Source organism: Amblyraja radiata, unplaced genomic scaffold (assembly GCF_010909765.2).
Source record: "Amblyraja radiata isolate CabotCenter1 unplaced genomic scaffold, sAmbRad1.1.pri scaffold_807_ctg1, whole genome shotgun sequence".
NCBI lineage: Eukaryota > Metazoa > Chordata > Chondrichthyes > Rajiformes > Rajidae > Amblyraja > Amblyraja radiata.
This window is the reverse complement of record NW_022630815.1, coordinates 7501-22746: the sequence shown is the minus strand read 5'-3', so window position 1 is coordinate 22746 and position 15246 is coordinate 7501. Positions and strand designations below refer to the sequence as shown.

Sequence of the window (15246 nt, the reverse complement as noted above, 5' to 3'; positions counted from 1 at the left end):
TGCCATCTGTCGTCCCAAGATCAACCCTCTACCTCTCTCTCTCTATGTTCAAGTTCAAGTTCATGTGAGTTTATTGTCATGTGTCCCTGTATAGGACAATGAAAATCTTGCTTTGCTTCAGCACACAGAACATAGTAGGCATTGACTACAAAACAGATCAGTGTGTCCATAGACCATAATATAATATAATATGATCAACCCTCTACCTCCTGCGCCCCAAAGACTAAAATCCTGGCCAGCCCAACCTCTCCTTGCATCTCAGACCCTCGAGCCCTGATAGCTTGCAGGTACTATCAAAACGTGAAGACATGGACAGGGCAGGTTTGGAGGGATATGGACCAAACGCGTGCAGGTTGGGCCAGTGTAGATGGGACGTGTTGGCCAGTGTGGGCAAGTTGGGCCGATGGGTCTCTGTGTCATCTTTGTAAATCTTTCCTGCACTCTCTCCAATTTAGTTGGCATCTTGCCTCTAGCGGAGTGATAGTTGGATCAGTTAGACCAATTAGTTGGCTCAGAAGTCACCCGTGTCTTAATTATCTTCTACTATGGATTCTCAAGAAGTCTGTCACACAAGTCTATTAATCTGACATATATTGTTCTGATATGGAACAGAATTAGGCCATTCAGCCCATCAAGTCTACTCTGCCATTCAATCATGGCTGATCTATCTCTTCCTCCTAACCCCATTCTCCTGCCTTCTCCCCATAACCCCGACACCCGCACTAACCCACAATCTACCTATGAAAAGAATTGAATCTGAAGAAGAGCCTCTACCCGAAACGTCGCCTATTTCCTTCGCTCCAGAGATGCTGCCTGTCCCGCTGAGTTACTCCAGCATTTTGTATTTAAGAAGGAACTGCAGATGCTGGAAAATCAAAGGTAGACAAAAGTGCTGGAGAAACTCAGCGGGTGCAGCAGCATCTATGGAGCGAAGGAAATAGGCAACGTTTCGGGTAGAGACCCTTCTTCAGATTCAATTCTTTTCATAGGTAGATTGTGGGTTAGTGCGGGTGTCGGGGTTATGGGGAGAAGGCAGGAGAATGGGGTTAGGAGGGAGAGATAGATCAGCCATGATTGAACGGCAGAGTAGACTTGATGGGCTGAATGGCCTAACTCTGTTCCATATCAGAACAATATATGTCAGATTAATAGACTTGTGTGACAGACTTCTTGAGAATCCAAAGCAGAAGATAATTAAGACACGGGTGACTTCTGAGCCAACTAATTGGTCTAACTGATCCAACTATCACCCCGCTAGAGGCAAGATGCCAACTAAATTGGAGAGAGTGCAGGAAAGATTTACAAAGATGACACAGAGACCCATCGGCCCAACTTGCCCACACTGGCCAACAAGTCCCATCTACACTGGCCCAACCTGCACGCGTTTGGTCCTTATCCCTCCAAACCTGCCCTGTCCATGTCTTCACGTTTTGAAATACGTTGCCTATTTCCAGAAGGGTTTCGGCCCGAAACGTTGCCTATTTCCTTCGCTCCATAGATGCTGCTGCACCCGCTGAGTTTCTCCAGCATTTTTGTCTACCAGTATTTTGTACCTATTTTCAATTTAAACCAGCATCTGCAGTTCCTTCCAACACACAAGAATCTATCTACCTCTGCCTTAAAAATATCCACTGACTTGTGGCCTCCACAGCCTTCCGTGGCAATGAATTCCACAGTTTCACCACCCTCTGACTAAAGAAATTCCTCCTCATCTCCTTCCTAAAGGAATGTCCTTGAATTCTGGGGCTGTGCCCTCTGGACCCTAGACTCTCCAACTAGTGGAAACATCCTCTCCACATCCACTCTATCCAAGCCTTATCCAACACGTATTCACTTTGGATTTTGAGGGGAAGGAGATGTGTGTGCGTGCGTGTGTGTGTCTCTGTCTGTCTGTGTCTGTGTCTGTGTTCCCCCCCCCCCCCCGTGCCCTACCGACTACGGGCGCTGTCTGTACGGAGTTTGTACGTTCTCCCCGTGACCTGCGTGGGTTTTCTCTGAGACCTTCAGTTTCCTCCCACACTCCAAAGACGTGCAGGTTTGTAGGTTATTTGGCTTCGGGGTATGTGTAAAATTGTCCCTAGTGTGTAAGATAGTGTGAGTGTGCGGGGATCGCTCGTCGGTACAGACTTGGTGGGCCGAAGGGCCTGTTTCTGCGCTGAATAACTAAACTAAACTGGAGATGACTCTACAAGATGAACCTCATAAACCAGAGACACCAGGAACCGCAGATGCAGCAAAACTCATGATCGGAGGGCGGGGTAGACTTGACGGGCCGAATGGCCTAATTCCGCTCCTCTGACTTGTGATCTTATGATTCTCCAGGCGATCCTGAACCACACGTTCGACGATATCGAGAGCTTTATGGCCCGGCTCCAGAAAAGCGCTGAGGCCTTCAAGGTTCTGGACCAGAGGAAGAAGGGCAGAATGGGCAAGAAGAAAACCACCAAGGAAAGCGGAGGTACGTGTCGGGAAGGAACTGCAGATGCTGGGGTAACTCAGCGGGTCGGGCAGGCAGCATCTCTAGAGGGAAGGAATAGATGTCGGGACCCTTCTTCAGACTGAGAGTCGGGGGAGAGGGGAGCGAGAGAGATAGACGGTGATGCAGAGAGATGTAGAACAAATGAACGAGAGATGCAAAAAAAGTGACAATGGCAAAGGAAACTGGCCATTGTTAGCTGTTTGCTGGGTGTGAACGAGAAGCTGGTGTGACTTGGTTGGGGGAGGGATGGAGAGAGAGAGAGGGGATGCTGCATTTATCCCGAATGCTTGACACACCTGCCCTTCCAGTATCGAAGAACGACACGCACATGCGCCCGCATCTCTCCTGTTCTACCTCATTTGCGATCTACGTTAGACCTGTTGCTCCACTCTCTGCTGCTGCTTAACTTGCCACAGATCTGTTTCTTAACCAAAAATAGGTTTATTGAGATATTTTCAATACCATTTACAATACAATTCTGTGACTAGTGTAGCTGGGACATGTTGGCCGGTGTTGGGCAAGTTGGGCCGAAGGGCCTGATTCCACACTGTATCACTCTGTGACTAGTATAGCTGGGACATGTTGGCCGGTGTTGGGCCGAAGGGCCTGTTTCCGCCCTGTCTCACTCTGTGACTCTATGACTATTATTCGAAATAAAATCCACCACCATAGAACAGATATTCTTAAATAACTATGTCACAATCCTTATTAAGGATACGTTATACCCCCCCGCCCAGCGGTCCCAGAAATCCCCCAGGCCGCCCGTGTCCAGCGCGTAGCCCCTCTCTAGTACCTCCCTAGGCGCGGACGTAACCTCCTGGATTGGGTCAGGCAATCGGCTCGGGCAGTGCCCTCCACAGCCTGGCTCCGTGACTGGCGGATGGCCAGCTTGGCCAGGCCCAGGGACAACCCAACCAGAACATCGACAGATCTTTAATGCTGTAGATAGAACATGTGGGTGGCAGCAGTAGAGACACAGGTTCGATCCTGACTACGGGTGCTGTCTGTACGGAGTTTGTACGTTCTCCCCGTGACCTGCGTGGGTTCTCTCAGGCTTTCCTCCCACACTCCAAAGACGTGCAGGTTTGTAGGTTAATTGGCTTTGGTCCATGTGTGGATTGTGTGTAGGATATTGTTGGTGTGTGCGGGGTCTGAAGCAGGTGTCTCGACCCATTCCTTCTCTCCAGAGATGCTGCCTGTCCCGCTGAGTTGCTGCAGGTGTCAATCTTCACCCACCGACCCTTTTAACCCAGGACTTTCTGCTTGTTTTCAGAGGGCATGTTGACACTGAGAGCGAGACCACCCTCTCAGGAAGAGTTTGACGAAGTCTTTCAGAAGTACAAGTACTCCTTCAGTTTGCTGGTAAGCGTGAGATCCAGCCGGGCATCTTTGGGACTTCTCCACAGGGCTCTCTCTGAGCCATGGTATGGGGAGCTGATGGCTGGGACCATCACTGCCTCCGATCCACCTTGCTGCCATCTACCCGCTCCTAGTGCTGGCTCCTCACGGGCCTGCTAGCGTGGAACGGACTCTAGACTCCAGACTCTTAGACTTTCTTTAGAGATACAGTGAAGAAACAGGCCCTTCGGCCCACCTAGTCCATGCTAACCAGCGATCACCCCATGCACTAGCCTCAGAGGCCGGTTCTCTGGATGCCTTCAAGAGAGAGCTAGATAGGGCTCTTAAAGATAGCGGAGTCAGGGGATATGGGGAGAAGGCAGGAACGGGGTACTGATTGGGGATGATCAGCCATGATCACATTGAATGGCGGTGCTGGCTCGAAGGGCTGAATGGCCTACTCCTGCACCTATTGTCTGAGGCAGCGATGATATTCGGGGTCCATTGGAGGGGGTCAGGATTGGAAGGTGACATTGGTGTGGGGTCTATCCTAGCCCCTTTAATGCATCAGTCTAGAGTTGATCTAATGCAAGCTCTCTCTCTCTCTCTCCCCATCTCAGGCTCGTGTGAAAACCAACATTGTCAACCCCAACGCCACGGAGCTCATCCACTTCCTCTTCGGACCTCTCGATGTGGTAGGTGACCATCGAGTGGCGCGGCCCTTCTCTGTGAGAAAAAGTGTTTCCTCGTCTCCGTTCTAAACGGCTTAGCCCTTATTCTTAAACTGTGTGTGGCCCCTGGTTCTGGACTCCCCCCCCCCCCCCCAACATCGGGAACATGTTTCCTGCCTCCAGCGTGTCCAAGCCCTTAACAATCTTATATGTTTCGGGTGTGACTGGGTGATTGACGGTCAGCATGGGCTCGGTGGGCCGAAGGGCCTGTTTCCACGCCGGGTCTTTCGATCGATCCAGAGCCTCGCAGCGTTGAGACGCCCATCGTCCACCGATCCTCGCCCGCGTTGACCACTGCGTTCCTGCCCACAGATGGTGCAGACTGCTGGCCTGGACGTGGCCAGTTCCGTGGCCAGCCCGTTCCTCACCAATGACGCTGTCCACCTCTTGACCGACACCCTCAACGAGACGGAGAACACACTGTGGCAGTCGCTGGGCGACCACTGGACCAAACCCAGGTAGGAGATACCAACCTGCGCTGGCCTTGACACCTCTACCCATCTAGCCACCCATCACTCTATCCACCCCCCCCCCCACCCATCTCTCCACCCCCCCCCACCCATCTCTCCACCGCCCACCCATCTCTCCACCCCCCACCCATCTCTCTACCCCCCCCCCACCCATCTCTCTCTAACCCCCCCCCACCCATCTCTCTACCCCCCCCCCCCACCCATCTCTCTAACCTCCCCCCACCCATCTCTCTCTTCTCCCCCCACCCATCTCTCCACCCCCCCCACCCATCTCTCTCTACCCCCCCCCCACCCATCTCTCCACCCCCCCCACCACCCATCTCTCTACACCCCCCCCCCACCATCTCTCTACCCCCCACCCATCTCTCTACCCCCCCCCACCCATCTCTCTACCCCCCCCACCCATCTCTCTACCCCCCCCCACCCATCTCTCTACCCACCCCCCACCCATCTCTCTTACCCCCCCCCCCCACCCATCTCTCTTACCCCCCCCCCCCCCCCACCCATCTCTCTATCCCCCCCCCCCCCACCCATCTCTCCACCTCTTCCACTCTCCCAACTACGGGTGCTGTCTGTGTGGAGTTTGCACGTTCTCCCCGTGACCCGCGTGGGTTTTCTCCGGGTGCTCCGGTTTCCTCCCGCACTCCAAAGACGTGCAGGTTTGTAGGCTAATCGGCTTCGGCAAGTTATAAAATTGTCCCTAGAGGGTGTAGGCTAGTGTGCGGGGGTCGCTGGTCGGCACGGGCTCGGTGGGCCGAAGGGACTAAATCTAGATGGGGCAGTGAAGAAGGTTTTCAGCATGGTGGCCTTCATCAGTCAGGGTTTGGGGATAGAAGCTGGGACATGATGTTATGTTATTAGTATAGTTTAGAGATACAGCGCGGAAACGAGGCCCTTCGGCCCATCGAGCTCATGCCGACCAGCGATCCCCGCACACTAACACTATCCTACACACACTAGGGACATTTTTTACATTCATACCAAGCCAATTTACTTAAAAAACCTGCACGTCTTTGGAGTGTGGGAGGAAACCGAAGATCTCGGAGAAAACCCACGCAGGTCACGGGGAGAACCTGCAAACTCCGTACAGACAGCACCCGTAGTCGGGATCGAACCCGGGTCTCTGGCACCGTGATGTGCTGCCCTGTACAAGACGTTGGTGAGGTGATACTTGGAAGACCACCTATCTCGGTCGAAGATCTCCATCCAGAGACCGGGGCCTGGCTTTGGTGGAGAGGACATGAGGTCCTTGTTGAGGTGATGTAGCTGAGCTCTGACCGGTCAATCTTGTGTTCCATGCCCGCAGATTGGAATGGCCCCCTGACCAGTGGGGTGCCCCCTACACCGCCTACTTCCGCTCTGGGTGGGTGCCCGACCGGCTGGACCCCAACAACGCCCCCTGGGATGACCCCGTCGAACTCCAGCACAAGCACGAGTTCCTCCGCATGCAGGTAGGCACGGGGTCGCGACCCAGGTCATGGCCTTTGACCCTGGCTCATCCTCGGCAGGTCAGGGGTGAGCAGGGTGGAGTATCTAAGGTGTGAGGTCCCTTCTCTATTGCCTCAGAAGATCCCAAGGAGTAGACCTTTCTCCTCTTCATCCTACTGGAGGAACCTTCATCCCTAGAGTGATACAATGGACAATAGGTGCAGGAGTAGGCCATTCGGCCCTTCGAGCCATTCAATGTGATCATGGCTGATCATCCCCAACCAGTACCCCGTTCCTGCCTTCTCCCCATATCCCCTGACTCCGTTATCTTTAAGAGCCCTATCTAGCTCTCTCTTGAAAGCATCCAGAGAACCTGCCTCCACCGCCCTCTGAGGCAGAGAATTCCACAGACTCACCACTCTCTGTGAGAAAAAGTGTTTCCTTGTCTCCGTTCTAAATGGCTTACTGCTTATTCTTAAGGGTAAGGGTCCTAAGGGTACATCCTCTTATTCTGAGGCTATGACCTCTAGTCCTAGACTCTCCCATTAGTGGAAACATCCTCTCTATTCCACTCTATCCAGGCCTTTCATTATTCACCATGTTTCAATGATCCACCCATCATCCTCTGTGTGGAAAAGGTCCTATTAAACCTTTCCCATTTTACCATAAAATCCTCTGGTTCTTACATAGAAAATAGGTGCAGGAGGAGGCCATTCGGCCCTTCGAGCCAGCACCGCTTGGTGCTGGTTCAAAGAACCTTCTTGAGAATTCACCATCAAGGGAATTCTTGATTCCCTTACTCTGGGGGAAAGACTCTGTGCATTCACGCGATCTATTGCCGTCACCCTTCATGGTCTCGGCAGGTTGCCGAAAATTTTCAACATGTTGAAAATCCAGAAAAAGATACTTTGGGCGACTCCTCACCACCAAACACCCAGTGAGACCACTTCTTCAGTCTGAAGAAAGGTCTCGACCCGAAGCATTGCCCATTCCTTCTCTCCAGAGGGGCTGCTGCCTGACCCGCTGAGTTACTCCAGCATTTTGTGTCTACCTTGGATATCTAAATGCATTGGTGGTGATGTTCTGTGTTAGACAGTGGCGGTTCCAATTCCATTAACTCCCTCTGGGTGGCGGTACTGAGTCTAGCTGTGCCTCTTTAAGCGCAGTGCTGCCACCTGGAGGGGCAGGCGGTAGTGCAGATTCCCCACAATAAACCCTTCAGTAAAACTGCACTGATTTATACTTCACAAGAAGCTGATATGTTTCTTCCCAGCTGCTGCAGAAAGTAACTGCTATCCCTTCTCATAGAAACATAGACAATAGGTGCAGGAGTAGGCCATTCAGCCCTTCGAGCCAGCACCGCCATTCAATGGCTGATCATCCCCAATCAGTAACCCCGTTCCTGCCTTCTCCCCATATCCCCTGACTCCGTTAGCCCTAAGAGCTAAATCTAACTCTCTCTTGAAAACATCCAGTGAATCGGCCTCCACTGCCTTCTGTGGCAGAGAATTCCACCGATTCACAACTCTCTGGGTGAAGATGTTTTTTCCTCATCTCAGTCCCAAAAGGACATTATTGCCATAGAGGGAGTGCAGAGAAGGTTCACCAGACTGATTCCTGGGATGTCAGGACTGTCTTATGAAGAAAGGCTGGATAGACTTGGTTTATACTCTCTAGAATTTAGGAGATTGAGAGGGGATCTTATAGAAACTTACAAAATTCTTAAGGGGTTGGACAGGCTAGATGCAGGAAGATTGCTCCCGATGTTGGGGAAGTCCAGGACAAGGGGTCACAGCTTAAGGATAAGGGGGAAATCCTTTAAAACCGAGATGAGAAGAACTTTTTTCACACAGAGAGTGGTGAATCTCTGGAACTCTCTGCCACAGAGGGTAGTTGAGGCCAGTTCATTGGCTATATTTAAGAGGGAGTTAGATGTGGCCCTTGTGGCTAAGGGGATCAGAGGGTATGGAGAGAAGGCAGGTACGGGATACTGAGTTGGATGATCAGCCATGATCATATTGAATGGCGGTGCAGGCTCGAAGGGCCGAATGGCCTACTCCTGCACCTAATTTCTATGTTTCTATGTTTCTAAATAGCCGGCCCTCCTGCACCTATTATCTGTTGACCCGGTGGGCCGAAGGGCCTGTTTTCAGGCTGTATCTCTAAACTAAACTGAACATTTTTTCTGCATCTAGCCTGTACAATCCCTTTAAGAATTTTATATGTTTCCATGAGATCCCCTCCCATCTTTCTAAACTCCAGTGAATACAAGCCCAGTCGATCCATTCTTCTGACTGACTGCCTGTTTTTTGTCTTGCAGCAATCTGGCCCTCAGACGGTCCCCATCAAACTGACCAATGGGTAAGTGGCGCTCCTCACCCCCCACTCTGTTAGCTGGACCCGAGACGTGGCAATGTGTAGGAAGGAACTGCAGATGTTGTAGAGGTGTAGAATATCAGGAGGCGAATAGATATGGTGAACGCACACATCTTTACTGCAGAGTAGGGGGATAAGAAAAATCATAGGACATGGGTTTAAGGTGAAGGGGGAACTGGAGAAGGCTGAGGAGGTCAAGTCAGATATTGTTAAGGCAGAGATAAGGTGCCGGAAAATCGAAGGTGGACAAAAATGCTGGAGAAACTCAGCGGGTGCGGCAGCATCTATGGAGCGAAGGAAATAGGCAACGTTTCGGGACGAAACCCGGAAGGGTTTCGGCCCGAAACGTTGCCTATTTCCTATAGTGGTGATTGTTCAACTCTTTGCATGGAGCGAAGGAAACGTTGCCTATTTCCTATAGTGGTGATTGTTCAACTCTTTGCATGGAGCGAAGGAAACGTTGCCTATTTCCTATAGTGGTGATTGCTCAACTCTTTGCATGGAGCGAAGGAAACGTTGCCTATTTCCTTCGTTCCATAGATGCTGCTGCACCCGCTGAGTTTCTCCAGCATTTTTGTCCACCTGAAGGCAGGGATAGATAGATCGTTGGTTAGTCCAGGTGTCGGGGGTCATGGGGAGGAGGGGGAGCAGAATGGGATTGAGAGGGAGAGATAGATCAGCCATGATTGAATGGTGGAGTAGGCTTGGTGGGCCGAATGGCCTAATTCTGCTCCTATCACTTATGAGAGGCAACGTTTTCCACACAGGGGACGGTGGGTGTGTGGCAGGGGCTGCCAGAGGGAGTAATTGAGGCAGGTACTAGGGCAACATTTTGAGGACATTTGGATAGGAGAGGTTTGGAGGGACCTGGGGCAAACGCAGGCAGGTGGGACTAGTGTTGGTGGCCTTCTGTGGAGCAGGACGAATGGCCATTGGCTCGAGTTTCTGATGCCAAGCTCTCCCGATGGTCAACGTGTGATGCCCTCATCTTGCCCGCTCGCTGGCATGGACCACTCTTCCCTCCCTCCTGTGACCCCAGGCGGAAACTCTCTCCAGCAGAGACCGGGAAGAACCCCTTCGGCCCAACTCTTCGGCCCATCAACTATTGAGGGAGTGCAGCGTAGGTTTACAAGGTTAATTCCCGGGATGGCGGGACTGTCATATGCTGAGAGAATGGAGCGGCTGGGCTTGTACACTCTGGAGTTTAGAAGGATGAGGGGAATCTCATTGAGACATATAAGATTATTAAGGGTTTGGACACGCTAGAGGCAGGAAACATGTTCCAGATGTTGGGGGAGTCCAGAACCAGGGGCCACACACACAGTTTAAGAATAAGGGGTAGGCCATTTAGAACGGAGACGAGGAAACACTTTTTCTCACAGAGAGTGGTGAGTCTGTGGAATTCTCTGCCTCAGAGGGTGGTGGAGGCAGGTTTTCTGGATGCTTTCAAGAGAGAGCTAGATAGGGCTCTTAAAGATAGCGGAGTCAGGGGATATGGGGAGAAGGCAGGAACGGGGTACTGATTGGGGATGATGAGTCATGAGCACATTGAATGGCGGTGCTGGCTCGAAGGGCCAAATGGCCTACTCCTGCACCGATTGTCTATTGTTTATAACTTGTGCAATGCCGACAGAGATCCCCTCCCGACATCCCAGAGTAATGGCTGTCCTCCCCCCTCCCCACAGGAACCACGAGGCTGGAAAGAAGATGAGATGCAGCTACGACTTTGTGGCGCGGAATAGCAGCGAGCTCTCTGTGCTCACTGGGGAAGTGGTGGAGGTGAGTCCTCTCTGGATGACGATACGTTCTCGGAGCAGAATTAGGCCATTCGGCCCATCTAGCCGCCTTCTACGCCATTCAATCATGCCTTATCTCTCCCTCCTAACCCTATTCTGTGGCCTTCTCCCCATAACCCTTGACTAACCCGTACTAATCAAGAATCTATTCCTTAAAAATAGCCTTATGCCCCATATCCCTTGGTTCCGTTAGCCCTAAGAGCTAAATGTAACTCTCTCTTGATAACATCCAGTGAATCGGCCTCCACTGCCTTCTGTGACGGATAATTCCACACATTCACAACTCTCTGGGTGAAGAAGATTTTTCCTCATCTCAGTCCTAAAAAGCCGACCCCTTATTCTTAAATATTGCACCTGATTCTGGACCCCCCCTAAAACGTTGGGGCGCAGCGGTAGAGTTGCTGCCTTGTAGCAAATGCAGCGCCGGAGACCCGGGTTCGATCCCGACTACGGGCGCTGTCTGTACGGAGTTTGCACGTTCTCCCCGTGACCTGCGTGGGTTTTCTCCTAGATCTTCGGTTTCCTCCCACACTCCAAAGACGTGCAGGTTTGTAGGTTAATTGGCTTGGTGTAAATGTAAAAATTGTCCCTAGTGGGTGTAGGATAGTGTTAGTGTGTGGGGATCATTGGTCAGTACGGACCAAGGTTAATTCCCGTGATGGCGGGACTGTCATATGCTGAGAGAATGGAGGTTTTTGTCAGTCTCCCTACCTGCTTCCACTACCTGCAACCTCCGGGAACCGCACAGAAACCTTGGGTGGGGCACAAAGTCTCCAGAGGTTTCCGTTCAGGTTTCCTAAGTGGGACAGGGGCATTAGTGATCCAAATATCTATTGACTTGGCCTCCACAGATTCTCCACCCTCCGGCTGGTTTGGTTGGAGTTTATGTCATGGCGTGTTGGCGCTGGGCGTGTTATCGCTGACCGCGTGTGCCGTGTGTGTTCTCCGCAGGTTCTGGACGACACCAAGCGCTGGTGGAAGGTGGGGAACCAGAGCGGGCAGGTGGGCTACATCCCCTTCAACATCCTGGAGCCCCTCCACACACCTGAAATGCTGGATGACAACGTCCTGTACTCAGAGGTGACCCCCAAGGTAATGCGCAGCTACCTGGCAGGTGTAACATGCGATACTTCTGCAGCGAGTGCTCCACCTGTACACGGAGTGCGAGAGGTTGTGGCCCCTGTACGAATATCTGAAGGGGCTGCTCCTCAAGTTCCGCTTGAGTTTTAGTCCCACATTCGGGTATTGGGGCACAAGGCAGGGAGTGGGGAGGGTCAGGGAGAGGGGGGGGGGTCTCCCTCTCAGTCTGCTCCTGAGCCTGGCCAAGATGCGCAGGAAGGAACTGCAGATGCTGGTTTACACCGAAGATAGACACTAAATGTTGGAGCAACTCAGCGGGACAGACAGTGGCTCTGGGTAGAAAGGAAAGACATTCTTGCCATAGAGGGAGTACAGAGAAGGTTCACCAGACTGATTCCTGGGATGTCAGGACTTTCATATGAAGGAAGACTGGATAGACTCGGTTTGTACTCGCTAGATTTTAGAAGATTGAGGGGGGATCTTATAGAAACTTACAAAATTCTTAAGGGTTAGACAGGCTAGATGCAGGAAGATTGTTCCCGATGTTGGGGAAGTCCAGAACAAGGGGCCACACAGTTTAAGGATAAGGGGGAAATCTTTTAGGACCGAGATGAGAAAAACATTTTTTTTCACACACAGAGAGTGGTGAATCTGTGGAATTCTCTGCCACAGAAGGTAGTTGAGGCCACAGTTCATTGGCTATATTTAAGAGGGAGTTGGATGTGGCCCGAGTACCGACGAGCGGCCATTACCATAAATCTCCGAGTTCGAATCGGGGCAAACTCGGGAGAACTCTTGGAATGAACTCGTCCCGTGGGACAGGGGTTTAACTGTTCTAACCTATAGCCGCACGCGCACACGTACACGCACATAACGCTGGGCTTTATTTTTACAGGAGTTACGGCAGAAGGCCAAGGGAACCCCCCCACCCACGCTACAGAAGAAGGCCATCAGCGCAGCCGCACCCTGGGATGCCGAGGCCCTGGGGGTGACACCGATGGAGAAAGGTGAGGGGTGGGGGCGGGGAACGGCCGGGACCCAGTGTAGCCCCCGCCCCTCCCTCACTGGGTAACGGGCCCCTGTGAATAAACCCCCCCCCCCCGCCACAGCGTGCAATCTCGTCCCAGTATCCAGGGCACACGTCAGATACCCTCGTAACACAACACATACTTGTGTCCACACACACGTGTACACACATGTACACACACACACATGTCCACACGCAAGTGTACACACAGACACATGTACACACACGCGTACGCACATGTCCACACACACATGTACACACACACATGTACACACACGCGTACGCACATGTCCACACACACGTACACACACACATGTACACACACACACGCAGACACATGTACACACACACACATGAGATACCCTCGTAACACAACACATACTTGTGTCCACACACACATTTCCACACACACATGTCCACACACACATGTACACACACATGTCCACACACACGTCCACACACATGCGCACGCACATGTCCACACATGCGCACACACATGCGCACACATGTGCACACACATGCGCGCACACATGTACACACACATGCGCACACACATGTACACACACACATGTACACACACACATGCGCACACACACGTGAGATACCCTCGTAACACAACACACACTTGTGTCCACACGCACACACACATACACTCGCACATACATGTGCACACGCACACACACACACACACACAATCCATGCCCCTGAACTTCCTACACCACAAAGTTTAAAGTCCCCATCGAACGAACCAGCTCCTATAACACAAGCCCAGGTAACATCCTGGTGAATCTCTGCTGCACCTGAAAGGTATATGGGCCAAACGCGGGTATATGGGTTTACTAGCTTTGTGGTGGAGGTGGGCAAGTCGGGGACGAAGGGCCTGTTTCCGCACTGTATCACTCTATGACCCTGGGCCCTGGAGTGTTGGTGACATGGTGGTGAACCCTGCAGCAGCTGCAGTCTCTAACTTGGTGACGTTGTCTCCTCAGAACGTAACTCCCAGATCAACGTCATGAATGAAGAGCTGCTGCTGAGAATCGCTAACGGACGCACCAACCAAACCAAGTCCTTCCACGTACACAAGACCCTGGACACCTCGGTCCCCCTGGACTACAACTCCTCTCCAAGTGACGTCGGCACCTGGCTGGAAGCCAAAGGCTTTAACCAAATGTAAGTAGCATCACTGGTTTAAAAAAAAAAAAAAATTTAAATCTCCCTTCGGCCAAAAAGGTACAGAAGTGTGAAAACTCACACCTCCAGATTCAGGGACAGTTTCTTCCCGGCTGTTATCAGGCAACTGAACCATCCTACCACAACCAGAGAGCGGTCCTGAACTACTATCTACCTCATTGGTGACCCTCGGACTATCTTTAAGAAAGAACTGCAGATGCTGGAAAAATCGAAGGTAGACAAAAATGCTGGAGAAACTCAGCGGGTGAGGCAGCATCTATGGAGTGAAGGAATAGGTGACGTTTCGGGGGGTGGGGGGAGTGGAGACTTTGCACAGACATTTTGGGGAGGTTAATGGCCAACTTTAACCATGGCGAGCGGGCAGCACGGTGGCGCAGCGGGTAGAGCTGCTGTCTCACAGCGCCAGAGTTCCCAGGTTCGATCCTGACTACGGGTGCTCTCTGTACGGAGTTTGTACCTTCTCAGCGATTTTCGGTTTCCTCCCACACTCCAAAGCGGCTTATAGGTTAATTGGCTTGGTATGAATGTTAAATTGTCCCTAGTGTGTGTGGGATAGTGTTGGACCCAGTGGGCTGAAGGGCCTGTTTCAGCACTGTATCTCTAAAGTAAACTTTCTCCCTCTCTGTCTGTCTGTCTCTCTCTCAGGACGGTGAACTCGCTTGGAATCCTGACTGGAGCTCAGCTCTTCTCACTGGAGAAGGAGGAGTTGAAATCAGTGAGTCCAGAAGAAGGAGCGAGGGTCTACAGCCAGGTGATGGTCCACAAGGCATGGCTCGAGGTACACCTCTCTCCACCCAACCCAACTCCTATTGCAGAGAATTCCTGTATTCCCCCTCCTTCCCAAACCTAGAAACATAGAAAATAGGTGCAGGAGTAGAGGCCATTCAGCCCTTAGAGCCTGCACCACCATTCAATATGAACATGGCTGATCATCCAACTCAGTATCCTGTACCTGCCTTCTCTCCATACCCCCTGATCCCTTTAGCCACAAGGGCCACATCTAACTCCCTCTTAAATATCCAATGAACTGTGGCCTCAACTACCTTCTGTGGCAGAGAATTCCACAGATTCACCACTCTCTGTGTGAAAAATGTTTTTCTCATCTCAGTCCTAAAAGTTCAAGTTCAAATTTTATTTGGTCACATACACCTTTAGGTGTAGTGAAATTCTTTTTGCAAAAAGAATTTCACTACACCTAAAGGTGTATGTGACCAAATAAAATTTGAACTTGAAAGATTTCCCCCTTATCCTTAAACTGTGACCCCCTTGTTCTGGACTTCCCCAACATCGGGAACAATCTTCCTGCATCTAGTCTGTCCAACACCTTAAG

At 51.6% G+C, this 15246-nt stretch overlaps 1 protein-coding gene across 2 annotated transcripts in view; it reads left to right on the top strand.

The window, feature by feature from the left end:
- The window catches only part of LOC116970378 (epidermal growth factor receptor kinase substrate 8-like protein 1), a 46683-nt gene that overhangs the window by 29538 nt on the left and 1899 nt on the right, over positions 1 to 15246 (top strand). For both annotated transcript variants that reach the window (XM_033017036.1, XM_033017037.1), the window contains 11 exons: positions 2323 to 2458; positions 3753 to 3841; positions 4438 to 4512; positions 4861 to 5006; positions 6325 to 6469; positions 8767 to 8807; positions 10508 to 10601; positions 11570 to 11710; positions 12594 to 12705; positions 13715 to 13895; positions 14562 to 14694. In XM_033017036.1, coding sequence (XP_032872927.1) covers positions 2323 to 2458; positions 3753 to 3841; positions 4438 to 4512; positions 4861 to 5006; positions 6325 to 6469; positions 8767 to 8807; positions 10508 to 10601; positions 11570 to 11710; positions 12594 to 12705; positions 13715 to 13895; positions 14562 to 14694 — 1293 coding nt within the window. The remainder of the gene's footprint in view (positions 1 to 2322; positions 2459 to 3752; positions 3842 to 4437; positions 4513 to 4860; positions 5007 to 6324; positions 6470 to 8766; positions 8808 to 10507; positions 10602 to 11569; positions 11711 to 12593; positions 12706 to 13714; positions 13896 to 14561; positions 14695 to 15246) is intronic.